Below are 15271 nucleotides of genomic sequence, written 5' to 3'. Positions count from 1 at the left end.
AATTAAGGCAGCAGTAATTAACCAGTGGCATTGTTTGTGGTTTGCCAACTCTGGGCATTAATGAAAGAGAAATTAGCACTTAGCAGCAGGAGTTCCTGATAGTCAGTGGCAAATGCTTAATGGGCCAACAAGTTAATTTTGGTCTTAAGTACTGCACTTAAGTGTTCTTAAACAAAAGTATGACATGGGTTTTTATGTGATCATACGTTGGGGCCCTCCCCCCTGCCGTGTAGCCCTGGCAGAGGGGCCCTGAGGGCACAGACACGGGGTTTCCCTGCCCCTGCTCAGCCTCGTTCCCATGGGTTGGTTTGTGTTCCCTGCGCGGGCAGAAGGACCCTTGGTCCCGTGACTGGAACAGTTCCTCAGCAGAGCTCCGGCCATGCGGCTGGAGAAATAAACATCTCTGAAACATCTACCAAGAATCGGTCCATATATATTTCTTTTCCATGGGCCTTGTTGTCTGATACATCGTGTTGCAGTATCTGCACTGTAATAATCATACACATGAGCTTTGTGATATAGACCTATAATAGAACGAATGGCACAATAGAGTTGAAAAAATGCAACCTAGACAGCACAGGGCAAACAGTTTCGCTGTAACACCACAGTCAGAAGCAGGATTGATGGATGTTCTCATGCTAAAGATGTACTTGCTCCTGCCATTAACAGTCTGCAGATGTTCTTGTATATAATTTTATTATCAAATTTGGTATTTCTGAACATAATTTTCTAAGCACCTCAGAAATTGTGCTTGAGCTGAGGTGATTTGCTCACAAGACATAAATTAGCCTTTTGAGGTATCTTGAAATAGTAATTTTGTTTAAAATTACAGTTTCAAAAAATAACTAAACAAATTACTTAAGCACAGTGCCACATGCATTTTATGGTGGATGGGGGATTCAGACTGCCACACAGCAAAATGAGCCCTTCAAAACTTGGATGAGCAGCTGCTCATTAGCATCAGGATTTTACCTGGCACATGTGCTCTTAATGAGTAACTACTTGCATACATTTCATACCTTCTGCCTTGCACAAAATAGCCCATTAGAAATGTAAGGTCTGCTCCCTATCTTCTGGGCATTTTTGCTTTTAAAATAATTTTGGTTAGTATGTAAGTACATCCCCACCCAATTACCCATTTCTATATTTGCTTGATGTGGGAACAGATATGTAGTCTGTGAAGTGACAAAAGTAGGGGCCCCTCCTGGATCAGCAAACTGCTGTCTCACCAGAGGCTGTGAGCATCAGTCCTTGGCCTCACTTGCCTTGGCCTCTCACTCCTGCTTGGGTCTCCAGGCTTGCAGGAGAGGTTCCACGTGTTTTGGCCCCACAGGAGCTTAAGCAAAGGACAATGGAAAGAAGTCCATAGAAGCTGAAATAGTTGGCCAGCCAAACAAAACTTAGGAATTGGGTATAGGCAGCATTGTCCTTCATATTAGCCACTTTTTAGTCTGTGCTGTATTTATTGCCAAATGTGTTAGGATGTGTTGCCTGGTACAACCAGATTTGTCAGAGTTTTAACCTTTCAGCTTTCGAATATCAGCTTTCAGTTGCAAAAAGCATATTTGCCAGTGTGGCCTCAGCTATGCTGAGGGGTAATTTACTCTGCCACTGAACTGTGGCCACTTGGAGGTTGAAGAGTAGTAGCCATAGACCAAAATGTTACAATGCTCTGCAGCAGTTTCAGGCAAAAGAGTACCGTGTCTAATTGAAACTGCAGGAGGAAGCCACAGGGGTTTCTTCTTCCTTTGATGCCTATTCCATTACATGAGCACATCAAATAGAGTTTTCCCTGCATTGTTGGAAAGAAACCACCCTCATGAAGCCAGTCTGGCACTACCCATGGCTTTGAGGGCTTGTATTGTCTGCTCAGTGGACATTTAGGTTACCGTGCCTCCCCCCAGCTCATATTTATTATAATTAGATGCTAACAAAAATTGGCTGCCATATTGGTTGAGTCCTGAGTACAACTCTGTATATAAACCATTACATGACATTCTATTGAACTTTTTCTTGTACAGACGGTACCTAACAGCTCATCCTGCACTGTTGGTTTTGGCAAGTTCACTACAGCATATAATAAATCAAGGAAAGAAAAAGCTTTTTGGTCTAATGTTGTACAGACTGCTGTAATGTTAGACTACAGAAAGCAGTTCTGTTTTTAGACATCCTTTTACTAACCCAACATTCATAATTTATGATTCCACTGTAAAATTCCTGCAACACTACACCAGAAGTAGTGCTGCCCTTTAATTAAGTGCTCTCAGTAGGAAAAACGTGAAACTGATGTGCAAAACATATCGCAGTACACAGTGATTGATAGTGATTACTTCTTTATGAACCCAGCCTGAAGGTCTGAACTTCCTGATGGGTAGAATAGTCCGTGGGGCTACTTCCTGAGATTGCCTAGTGGGGATCAGTCAGAGTTAGCAATATCTAAGGAATTCCTGAGGCACATTTCAGAGACATTACAGCACAAACTTTCTGTTTCTTCTGAATTGTTCTTTATGCTAATAATTACCTGAATAATAGCTCATTGTAGAGATTATATTTTGAGGATTCTTTGTCACCTTCATGATATTATAATTCGAATGAACTGGGACATGAGTAAAACCCTTGTGTTTTTAATGTCTGCACACACAAATCTAAAAGAGCAGAGTGCATGGCCAAAGAGGTTTCCCTATATATCACACTTACTGAATGTTATTTAGTATTTAATACATAGGTATTTTTTACTGACATGTGCAGAGTATTCAAAAGAAAAAAACTAAAACTTCGATGTGGATTCTTTGAGTCTCTAAATAGCATTCTTATTCATGGAATCAGGTACTATTGACAGCAATCAATGGCACATTCAAAATTTGAAAATTAAATGGAGGTCAAATACTCCCTCCAATTTTGCAGTGAAATTACCAAATTTGTGTTGGAATCACAGAGGTGGGAAATTAAAATTCCCCTAACGCAGTTACGTAAGTTCACTTTTCCTTTTTTGTTCGATAGATTTGGCCCTGGATTAGTCATCTATTGGTACGGATTTATTGAAGAGCTGGACTGCCATCGTGAACGTGGTATCCTGCTAAAAGACTGCTTCCCTACTGACATTGTGACTCTGCGACACAGCATGGCTCAGCGCTGATGTTGGGAGGAAGAGGTAAATCCGGAAGCAATTTTACTTTCCTGCAGTGTAAACTAATGGCAGCATCTGCCCTGAACTTCAGCTGAACTCCTGCTGCCCGCCCTTATGCTACTGCTGCTTTACACAAACATATCAAGAGTTTCTGTTTTGCTTCAGACCTCTGTTGTGATCAGCCAAAAAAGACAGACACAACCCACTCATTATCAGCAGTTCTGTCTCTGTCAAACAGCTAGTTTCGAGATACTCATAATCTTTCTTCCTTCCGGATGGCTTCTTCAAGCATTCTAAACAAAGACAAAAATGCAGAGGCTGAAAGGTGGAGCTTTCAGTTCTTATCCCTGTTACAGAGTCACCTATAAAATTAAGTGCTTTTTATGAATTCAGTATGTGCTAGTGATGTGACTAAAACACCTACAGTGATGTGGAGATTTGGTAAAGACTGTTGTTTTGGGGCTTAAAATAATATAATGCAAAGCTGGTAAAGCCCAAGTGGTAAGAGAGGATCATGGCTGTTACAGTAAATACCCAGATTTTGAGATAATAATTGGTGCGTGTGTTTTATCACTATCTGGTTGTTAAAATCAACAATGTAATCCCAAGTTAACAGTTAAAAAAATAGGGGATTTTGAAAGGGGGATGAAAGTGAAGAACAGAGGTTTTATTTTATGTATATAAGCCTGTGAAGTTTGGGGGTAGTTTTTAGGGGGTTTACTAAGTATTTTAGTGACTCAAAAATAACTTGCGTTTTGTCTTTTTCTCTCCCTCACCCCCAAGGAATCTATACCTAGGAATTTTTCTCTTAACTCACTAAGGAAGGAATCTGTCTTGACCCCTCTAGGTAGCAAATTTCTGGGACACTGAAGTCCAAAAGAACAACGTGCAGGAGCTCTCTATGTGGGGTATTTCTGAAGGAGTTTGCCATCCTGGTGTTCAAGAAGGGGAATTTAAAAAAAAAGATAAAACAGTGTTTCATACTGGATCAGTTCCACAAGACAAATAAAGCACACAAATGAACAGAAGTTTCCTGTGTAGTTGTTTCCTTTAAGAGCCTTGTTTTTCTCGTGTTAGAACCACCAAGATCAGAAGTTCATTGAGGTGGATGTTAGCCCTTCTTGAAATTTTGAGTTCAGTCTCTTCTTTTTCCATCCACATCTCCACTCAGAGGGGCAAGATCGGGTCACAGGTTTGTGCTCTCAGATGTTTTTTAATGACAGCAGCTTATTGGGCTTGACACACTTCAATACTCTTTATTTTTGCTAACTGTTATTCAGGAAAGGACAAAATATTTTAAAATGTCAGCGAGAGATTTGCATGTATGCTCATCATGTTCAGATTTTCTGAGAAGAGCTATGGATTCTGTTGTAGAATTAAAGGTGTGATAACAGTCTCCCTAAAGCACAAGTTGATGACCTTTTCTGGAAGGAAAAGGTCTCTAAAACAGTACAGTGCATATTCATCACCTTTTTTTTAGTTGAGGTGATACTTTGTACACTGTATGATTTCAGAAATCATGTGCAGAGTTTTTACAGTCTTGCCTTGAGTGGAAAGGATATTAATCCTACTCAGGAGTTTTTCGGCTGTAGTTTTCAGATGCATACACAGTATTTCTATTTTTAATTTTTAGTTCTCACCTTAACACTTTCTGGCAAGTTTCAGACAGGAATTTATCATTTTGACTTATCTTTCATTTTCAGGAAAAAATATCTTTGGTCTTCTAGTACTCTGTCCCTTGCTGCAGAGATAGCCTAGTATAGCCCCACTATAGTGAGTTATTGTTGTATAGAGATGTTTTCTTGGATTTGACTGTGTTATAGTGAAGAGATTTATTTAAAAAAATATTCAAACACCTGTAACTCATTTATGTTCAACTGTTTAAGGTATTGTGCTGAGCTTATTTTATCTGACCAGCCTTAAGGATTTGCCCATAAAGATACACAGAAGCAATCTGTGAATGAATGTAGCTGCCTTATGCTGCACACAAGCTACATTTAGGGTGTTACTCCCCCTGGGAATTTAAACTATGGTTTAGGTTAGTGGAATGTGTAAAATCAAGAAGAGAATAAAAAAAGAAGAAATAACTGAACATTATCATAGTAGAAAATTCAGAAATAATGGTTGTCTGAGTGAAATGGGTTTTAAAGGCAAACGGAATTTGTTTTAGCTACTGCATGTGCTTTCTTTTATATGAAATCATTTAAATTAGCTTTTACATGATACACTAATGCTGCATTTTCTTTTTGAATAAATTAAATTTATCTGCACAGATGTTGAAAATTCCGCTAACCTCCATCAAAGCTTTTCTTTATTTGTTTTTACATTAAACAAATTTATGTGGAGACGCACAGATAAATCAGGTTAGGCTTATATTTGTTTATTTATTCCTCTACCTAGTGTTGTGACATACCAGGTTGGAAAGCAGTACAGCTGTCTTTAATCAGAGCTTTCAACTCATCTTCGTATATTGCCCACTTTAAGAATCTTTGTATTAGAATGAGAATGAAATTAGCCATGAAAGTCTATATACTGTACTAATTTAATTGCATGCTATCAAAAAAGCTTTGCCACTATAAAAACTATGCTGTGTCACTATTTTAAATGCTGAAAGCAAAATATAGAAAAAAATTAGGACTGTTTTGTTATTACTACTTGTATACTGAAAAAAACCCCTCATTTGAGTATTTTTCTCTGTTTATCAGATGTAAACATCCATTTAATATTAAAGAGGAAGCACTGCTGTTTGCTTGTGGGTTTTTTCTTGATTTTGTTTTCTTAAACAATGTTGTGGCCATTAGAACCTTAACATTAAAACCAAATTCAGTTTTATGGAGTATTATGTAGAGTGTGCTAATGAATTATGCCAAGCCAGAAAACAGAAGTGAACATAAAACTGAATGATGTTCTCACTGGCATATATAGACTTGCAAGCATCTGCTCTTACCACCACTGGTATAGGGCCTGTTCTGAGCTTTAGGAATTGATGTAATTGTATTGAGTAGGGAAGCAAAACTTCCTTGTGAAGGAGGAACAACACAATGGTGGGCCACACACTCTAGTATAGGAAGAAAGCAGGGGTTTTGCCATTCCTATATTCTGGGGACACATTATTAGTATGAGTTTCATAATCTTTCACTAAAGACAGCTCAGAGCAGAAGAACTTTCGTCTAAAGCTGAAGAAAGGGGACCAAATGTCCTATAGTGCTTACCTCATTACGTTAATAGTACTGGTAGTTCATGAACAGTTTTCATCCTGTTAGGTTGTATTTGCTCATTCAAAAAGTCATTCTTTCCTGGTATTGGTTTTTGGATTTCTCCACCATCTAGACTACTACAGAAGACTATCAATGCCTCTTTCCATTTGCCGCTCAATCATTCCCTTTTAATTTTCCATCTTATTTTAACCATTTCACATTTATTTATTCAATATCCTCCCATTTGCTTGTGTCCTATTTGAAAAGTTTCTACCATGTTTTGTACCACCTGCTTCTGTTTCTGTTACTACATCTGAAGAGTGCTGTTTCCATTTCTGTATACATTTGGACTGACCAACCATCTAAAGCAATTTTGCTCTTACTCTAATTTAAATAGCAGCTCTAGATTCCAAGTAGACTGTCCTCAAATTTCCACATAGTTTTGTAATGCAGAACCGTTGTGATGATCTTCTTCATTCTCTTGGTGTGAAACATAGGTCATTTCTGCAGGCTGGGTATATTTACCAAACAGAGCACACTTAGTGCAGAATAGTCACTCTCTCCTCTATTGAGAGTACAATTGTACAGAGGACTAAGTTAGTAGTGCCTCTGTGCTACTAGAAAATAGGCGTAGGCAATATTAGGAATTCAGCTGTTAAAGCAGGTCTTTCATTAAGGAGCCTTGTTTTCTCTGAGTTCATGCCTTCTTTGTGCACTACTTCTGCAAGGAGATCTGTTGAAGTTAAAGGTTTAGCTTTCCTCCTGTGCCAAAATCTGATTGGTTCAGAGTGGAAAAGATGGGTATGTCCCCATTTCCACATCACAGTCGATCTGGCAAAAGTTTGTACATTCTACAGGTTGTTGGTATTTACCAGAGTTGATAACAATTCCTCAAGGGTCAACAAAAAGTACACAGAATTTAACTTGATTCTTGGTGTTACTTCATCTGATGTAGTCTTACAATAGGTAGCTTCTTCCAAAGGGATCTTCTGCTGTTAGGTGGTAAATATGGAGCTAGGGTAACAGTTGTTAGAAACATGTATTTGTTATTTTGAGGATGAGATAAAGTACATTAGAACAAATGCTGCTCAAGTATTGATTTAATATTACAGAATAAAATGGGAGGCTGCCTGCAAAAACAACAAAAAAATCCTCCTATCATGTTATTCTAAGTCACAAAAGGCCATTTGTTGTGGATTTGCAGGTTATTCAGAAATAACCTTTTTATTACATTGACAAAAGAAGAAACCTCAAGGGCTTGCTCTTTACAGTGGTGTGATAGGAACCTAAAGTGTGCCTGTTGAAAAATGAACTAGCTAACAATGGGAGCTTGGCAGCAACTTCACCATTTATAGAGAAACTGTCTATCTGGTACGATCTGTATAAAATAGACCTCTCTTAGGTTAGGGAAAGGTCACAAGTTACACAAAGTTTGGATAGTCTAAATGTGTTACTCAAAACTAACTCTCCTGTGTATAGTAAATATTAATTGAACCTGTATTATTAAAAACATGCCAGGATTCAAAAGATTAAATGAGGAAGATGTAATTATGAGCTACATAATAAACAGAGCAGTTTTAGTTCCCCTTGTATTTTTCACTTTCCTGCTATTGTTTCATATATGGCTGTTATACAAAGAGCAGCTGAGGTCAGCTACTATAAATTATGGGTTTCGTACAATAGTAATCTACCAAAATTATTCCAGAGCAGGATCAAAGAGCTTCAAAAGACTTTTCAAAAACTTTTCCACATGATAAAAAGACACTATTTTGATGCCCTTTTTTTATGAGGATTTCTTGGTTTAGAGTTGCATCTTATTCAGCTACTTGCGTTGATATGATGATATTTGAACACACAATATTTGCATAATTTGTTTGCAGCCTCAAATAAGCATGAAATGGTAATATTAAAAAAGCTGGTTTTAAATACATTTTAAAAGACTGGTACATTTTTCAAGCTAGGTTTTTAAGTTGATCTTAGTAAAAAGATTTTTGTTTGTGTGTTTACTTAAGGAAGCCAGGAAGACTTCAAGTGAAATTTGTTATTTCTTCTGTTTACAAACATACAAATAATATTTGCAATAAAAACAATTATTAAAAATTATAACATTAATTCTTACTAGCTCTCAGCTGGCATCATGTCCCTGCATAGGACACCAGCCTGCCCTCGCTCCTGGCCAGGCTTTCACCTAACGTGAACAATTGCATGTCATTTGCACAGATCCATGGATGTGGCACTGCGATGTCAACGCAAAATGAAATGTCAATGCAAGCGTATGGAGATGAAGTAACAGTATTGAAACCATGTCAGTGCATATCTACAGAGACCACGTTACTCTGTCAGTGTGATTTTAGGAAGATCACTTTGAAATGTTAAAATGAAATGAAACTAAGTCAATTAGGTAATAACAATTGAGGTTCAGGGATTAATTGAGGGCCTAAGGTGAAGCCAGTGGCCATTAACCCCAGCTAGTTATTAATTTTAGAGAAATAGAGAAATATCCTTGGCTAAGGTTATTGTCTCTGTAAATATTTTTTGCTGTTGCTTTTAATAGTGATACACAAAAGTGTGGTATTAAAAGGCAGTTAAAGGCATATTAGTGCAAAGTTGAGGATTTTTAGAACATTAATCTAGCCAATAACAGACAACCACTTCTTTTTTTATACAGACATTTAACAGATTTATATTGATGTCCAGCTATCTGTAAGCAGACAGATTTACTATAACGTATTTACCTCTGAGAACTTGTTGAAGAAAAATAATATGAACATGGGAAAATGTTCATTTACACAGCAAATACTATTTGCATAGCTCAAGTATTCATTGTTAAAGCAGACATGTAAATTGGTCAAACAATAACAATATTAAATAATTATTTTTGAAAATACCTAAAAAAGCACCAAGTCAAGGTTATAAACTTTATGCAAATTCAGGATTTCAGAGTATATGACTAGCATTAGGACACAAATGTGTAATATATTATTCTTTTATAATGTCAATGAGAGATGCTTGCCAAGAGCAATGACTCTGTGGTTCAGCATGCTATACAAACACATGAAATCTGTCTGGATCTCTGTCCTAAGGAGAGAAGTCAGGACACTAGATCGAAGTCATACAGTTGTGCAAATATACACAAATATTATTTTTGCTGTTAATAAATATCAAGTACCCTTTTTCTTATAGAAGTCCCTGATAGATATTTGCTTGGTATAGGTGTGTTGGTGGAGGTCTCCAGGAAAGGGAAGTAAATCAATGTTTATTCCTGTTGTAGAAGGTGGTATCCCATGTTTAAGTGTTGGTGAGAGCAATGAGACGTTTCTGCAAGTTGACAAGTGACAGTGATGTTAAGAGAGCGTGACATGGGAGAGGGGATGAGCTGCATCTGGAGGAGTCCAAGCCCTGCCCTGCTGAGAGCCCGCAGCTTTCAGAACTTGACCTGGGCATACTGGAGCTTCTGTCTCCAATGTGAAGCTGCGCAGTTGTGGTCTTGCCTCCCAAAGTGCCTCAGGGGTGCCAAGAAAATTTCTGAAAGGTCTTTGAAACTCCTAGTAGAAGAGTACTATGAAAATGCAAGCTTTATTACCAGAAGACATTTTCCATTACAAATGGTTGCATTGGATTAATTTTCTTCTTTTTAATTTTCTTTTGCTTTTCCATAGTGAGCATTCATGCCACACTTCATTTTGTATTCTGCCACAGCATGATAGCTCCATAATGAGTAGAAAAACATAAAAATTATTTTGATCAGTTTATTTCCATACACTCTTTAGGCAGCCATATTTTAATGTGTTTGGCACTGCATTACATACAAATGATAAAATACACTTAGAAAAAAGTAGTCTGGCTACACATCATAAAAAAAAGAAATAGGCACTGTTGAGTCTCAAGACACACAGTTTCATCCTTCCTCTGAGGCACAACTGTCTATACAGATCAGCTTAAATGTCTGTCTAATCTATTCTTTAAAAACTGCAATGATGGAGATGCTTAGAAAGATTATGGGAATCCACTTCCCTACCCATCTTTATTTAGTTAGAAAGATTTTCTAATGTCTTACCTAAATCTTTTTTTGCTGTAATAAGCCTGTTACATCTCATCCAATTATAAATGCATATGGAGAGTAAATCTGGTGTCTGTTTTCTTTTTCTGACCTTTTCTGTATTTGAATATTGTTTGCTGAACGAAACACCACAAAATCTTCCAACATTTTTTCACAGAAAGTTTTTAATGTTATGATTATATTTGTTACTCTACACATGTGTGTTGTATTTTAGAAACCCATTATGTACAAGATTCCTGCAAATATGTTCCTTCAATGACAAGTTGTTGTGTTCGATTTAGGCTGGACCTTTTATAATGTCCATATCCATATTCATCACAAATCAATCTTTTTTTTATCCTATTATTCTTTTCCTTTTTGCACATACTACTTGCTAGTATATTTTTAATTTTAACTTGTTGACTTCAGACTACTTCTGTGTTCTGTTTAGTTTGAATTCCACCCTTTGGAAATAAATACTTGATGTGATTCACAAAGTTTTGAATGTGTAATCTGAAGTCAATGAGTTAAAACTGTGTGTTTCAAGGTTATTACAGAATTTGATGGTTAGCCATCACCAATAAAATATAGACTAATGGGATATATCCATCACAGGATATGCTCTTAAAACTTCTACCACCAGTCTTCATAGTCAGAAGATGTGGCTTACTGCTCAGTTTGTGAAATAAACATTTACTTTAACAAAATAAATAGTAGGAAAGAGTCTGCTAGCAAAGTGTAGCATGCAGAAGCAACAACTTTTTTTGCTTAGGTGTACATTTGCCGTGATGGTCCGAATTCTCAGTTCTCAGGTTGGCTTGATCATCTTAAAAGATTCTGTTACTACTAGTGCAGTTATTGGCTGTGATGAGCTTGTACTGGTTTGCCAAAAAGCTGGAGGCTCCAGCTGACAGAAGTTTTCCTGTGCTTTCCTTTCATCCCAGCTTTTCAGTAAGGTTTGCTGAAGGCAGAGGGTAAGAGTTACTTGTGCTCCAGCAACACACAGACCCTGGAAGCTCAGCAACATTTTCTGGCGTGACAAGGAGATGTGTCTTAAGAATGCAAGATAGTAAGTGTCACAGATTTATCTTCCATTTGCCTAATCCATGCTGTATTTGGCTTGAAACAGTCCAAACCATTCATGCTTTGCATAATTGTTTTATGCTCCTTGACCAGAGATAGATAACTTACTCATAGCTAATACTAACTAAAGAGAAAGAACAAAATAAAGTATCTAATATTTGGGAGACAATGGGGAATTTTAATTACATTCCAGATAAAGTGCTTGTTAGCTGAAAAAGTAACATGGAAGAGTGCATTTAGAGGGAAAATATGGTGTCCTTTTTACAGGGTGTAATTTGCAGTCTCCGTGTTCCCGTTTTACAAACTTCAGACTTTTCTCCTTCAATTACTCAGGCATAAGAACTTACTTACACAAAGTGGTCAGTTTATCAGAGCTCTACCATGAGGACTGAAAAGCAAACTCCATTGCATTTTTCTCATACTTACCCATCTCTGCCCCAGGTATGCCTGGGGGGAGCTATGAGTCTGCTGATTTTTTTCCTTATCCTACCCAACATCACTTCATTGCTAGACTAGATCAGAGACAGTCATCTACTGGCAACTGTGTTTAGCAGCATCATGCTGGTGGGTGAGCATTTACTCTCTTATTCTTCCACAGGGACTGGATTTTATTCAGCCATATTGGTCTTCTGCAGAAGTCTTGGCATGTTAACAAGCTAGTTTTCCAAAGTAGGGAAGGTGTTACAGTCTCATTCCTACTTTCTGGGATAACTCTTTAAAAGTCACAGTGACTTTTGCTAATACTGACACAGTGTCCATTTTGAGCCGTACGTGCTATGGCACAAGAATGGCGAGAGCCAATACAGTGAGCACCAAGTAGAAGAATACCTTGTGCTTAAACAGTTGGTTCAGAATTACTTTACATTTCTCACTAATGAAACTGCTTCACACTCATCCTGTTAGCTTTTTTCTCAGTTTTTTTTCTGTGTTAATGTAACACTTTGGTTCTAATTCCATTTTCCTTTAAAAATTGTGCTGTACTAGCCTTCTTGTTACCTTCTATACATTCTTCCTTCCTACACTGCTTATGTCTGTCTGTTTCTTCTTCCAGAGCTGCGCAAAGCTCTGCTTGCTCCATGTGCTAAGGCTGACTAAAGCTGTTAGTGGCTGCTTCTGAAGAGAGGCAACATGCAGCCCCTGAAGGACAACAGGGGGAAAGTCGTCACCAGAGACTTAGGTGACAGCTGCTCTTTGCCCAGTCCTGCTTTGGAAGACACTCTCAAGGTGCCCCACCTTTCTGGGTCAGTACATAGGTGTCTTATAACCCACAGAAAGTTTCTTCTGCTAAATTGCATTCAATAAAAGGTATCTTTAATTAAAAGCCACTTTGTTCTCCCAACTCTGCTAGTTTTTTCTATGAAATCCACTTCTTTTGCTCATTTCCACTTTCATTAATGAGGTTTTCAATTATTTTTTCCTCTATGAAGTTTTCACTATTTTCCCTCATCTGATTCAATTTGCTGAATCTCCCCTATTCCCTTTCCATGTGTTTTTAATCTAGGAAATTTAGAAAATTTAGAAAAACAGTATTCTTAGGGGCATAGTAGCCGCCATATTCACAACAGTGAGACATCAAAACTCTCAGGCACACAAGTTATATCTTTAAATATGTTAGCTAGTGAAATGCATTAGTGTGCTTCCCACTGATCCATTAACAATGTGAGAACACGACTTCCTGTGTCTATTTAGCCCTTGGATGGTGTCGTGGTTTGACGCAGCTAAGCATCAAGCACACGAAATCTGTTATTTTCATAAGGGGAAAATAAGAAAATATTGAGGAAAACTAGAGACAGATGGCCATCCCGTAAGTGATGGCTTCCTGGTTTGATAAATACTAAAAGCTAAACAGCAAAGCATTTTCTGATTTCTTGGCCTCCATTTCCTTCAAGGATATCAAAAAGTGTTTTCCTGAATTCTTTGGCAAGGTGTATCCAAGGTGAATCAGGAGCAAAGGAAAACAGAGGAATGGAGCTATCGTAAGGACGAAATCCCAGGTTTGAATTCAAGCATTGACAGTCCTGTGACAGAAGAACCAAACTGTACCTCTCTGTTTTGATCAGTGTGGTGGGTTTTATTATCTGGCTCTACAGAACTGAATCAGCAATAGAATTAGTCTTGACCTGGCTTAAGGGCTAAAAGCAGTTTTACAGTATGTTTGCATTGTCTGCAGATGTACTCTTGATTTCTCACTGTCTCTCTCCTCATTGCTGCAGTGCTTTCTCTCAGCTCCACAGGTCCAGATTGAGAGGCAGCTTGTGAGACTTGTATACTTTGCTAAATGTATTCATTTGCCAATGTGCTAAAAATGAAGATATTTTTATATAATTGTTTCATTGTCTGGTTTGTTTAATCTTTCCACATTGTTCTCACTTTGGAAAGTTCCATTAACTCCCATGACTGGAATAATACCTTTGTCAGAAACACCTTCAGTTCAGTTTATCTCCTCAAGTTGTGGAGCCAGGTCTCCTTCTGTGCTTCTGAATCATCATTCCTTGGGTGACTTAAAAAACATTTATGTATTTTCCAATCTACAATTTATTAAAGTTCTGGTGACATGATATAAAAGTCAATGCTTGAAGAAGGAACAGAGAGCCAATATATTTCTCTGCTTTGTATATGGCCTCTGTCAAAAATACTGAGATCTGGATACAACAAGAATATTGGCAAGTTTTAGGTGGATCTGAGTGGCACAACGTATGCTGAATGGCAGATGAGCACACTGAGGGTACACAGGTTTGTCAAGAAATAAGAGGTATCTTTGAGCTGATAAAGCTACCTCTGTGTGCCATTGTTCATTTGATGAAAGGAAGCATACAGTACTGCTTGAATTCAGTGACAAAAAGGGAAGAAAAACACCACAACTCTCAGAGATGTCCAGAATTGTTCACTGGCTGATACACAGCATGATGTAACATTATTCTGTTCATGTGTGAAAAGGTGTGTTCTGAGTCACTGAACCAGCTCAAAACATAAATCTCATCCGATCACAAAAATGCTGAGCAATTTTCAAAGCAATGAATGAGTGCTGATGCTGGGCTGTGTGCAAAACACAGACCAGCCATTCTTCCATGTTTGTAAACATACAACTAAAGAAGCTGCATCTCCATGGATGGAGTATAGCTGACCCCAACCAAGGAATGAAAGAAAATGCATCTGCCTCATAATGCACTTTGTCAAGCCATCTCCATAGTTCACTCTTCTTTACAACCACCTAAGCTCCATTTTAGAAACTCTAGGACAAACACTGGAACCTGATGATGAATACAGCTATAATGAAAAAGCAGTGCAACGGTGTTTTAATTCCCTTGTGCCCTAAACATCAGCTGTGCCACTGAGAGCTTTCAAGGGTGCTTGGATTGGGGTTTAGATTTTTTTGCTTGTATGTTCTTTGTTGTAGGTGGTGAATGCCCTTAAACTCACAATTATAGCAAAAGCAAGAGAGAAGAAAAATAATTAAAATACTTCAAGGAGGAAAAAAATAAAAATTGCCAGGAACACTAGGAGGCCAAGGCAGGCACAAGTGTGAATCCTGGTAATTTCATTAGAAAGTCTGGTCACATGATGCTTCCAAATTCAAAAGACTGTCGTCAGTTGCATAGTCTGAATGTGATGGAGGGATACAAAAGGTAGCAGGAGAACTTCTCGCATAAGGTATAAAGTAGAAAGATGAGAATTGGTCTGCCAGAAGCTGTAGTGAACTGTCTATTAGAGATGACTTTTCTACTTGTGAAATTAGCAGATTTGTCACAGAAATAGTTCAGGCAGAATGAGTTCAGAAACCTCTGTACTGCACAATGAGATTTCTCTTCAAAGGGTCTGGTGTAT

The 15271-nt window shown here is 37.8% G+C and overlaps 1 protein-coding gene and 1 long non-coding RNA gene across 7 annotated transcripts in view; one reads left to right on the top strand and one right to left on the bottom strand.

The window, feature by feature from the left end:
- CUNH15orf41 (chromosome unknown C15orf41 homolog) overlaps positions 1–14671 on the top strand; it is a 109347-nt gene extending 94676 nt beyond the window's left edge. Inside the window, exons 10-11 of one of the 4 annotated variants that reach the window (XM_017742104.1) lie at positions 3001–3151; positions 11308–14671. In XM_017742104.1, coding sequence (XP_017597593.1) covers positions 3001–3136 — 136 coding nt within the window. In that variant the 3' untranslated portion in view covers positions 3137–3151; positions 11308–14671. Of the gene's footprint in view, positions 1–3000; positions 3152–3910; positions 5877–11307 lie in introns of those variants that run through there. The other 3 variants (XM_017742103.1, XM_017742102.1, XM_017742105.1) reach the window with 3 other exon arrangements.
- Positions 1–15271, bottom strand: part of LOC108448556 — a 179671-nt gene that overhangs the window by 132942 nt on the left and 31458 nt on the right. The window lies entirely within an intron of this gene.

This window comes from Corvus brachyrhynchos, unplaced genomic scaffold (assembly GCF_000691975.1).
Source record: "Corvus brachyrhynchos isolate BGI_N302 unplaced genomic scaffold, ASM69197v1 scaffold115, whole genome shotgun sequence".
NCBI classification, from domain to species: domain Eukaryota; kingdom Metazoa; phylum Chordata; class Aves; order Passeriformes; family Corvidae; genus Corvus; species Corvus brachyrhynchos.
This window is presented reverse-complemented; position numbering and strand designations above follow the sequence as displayed.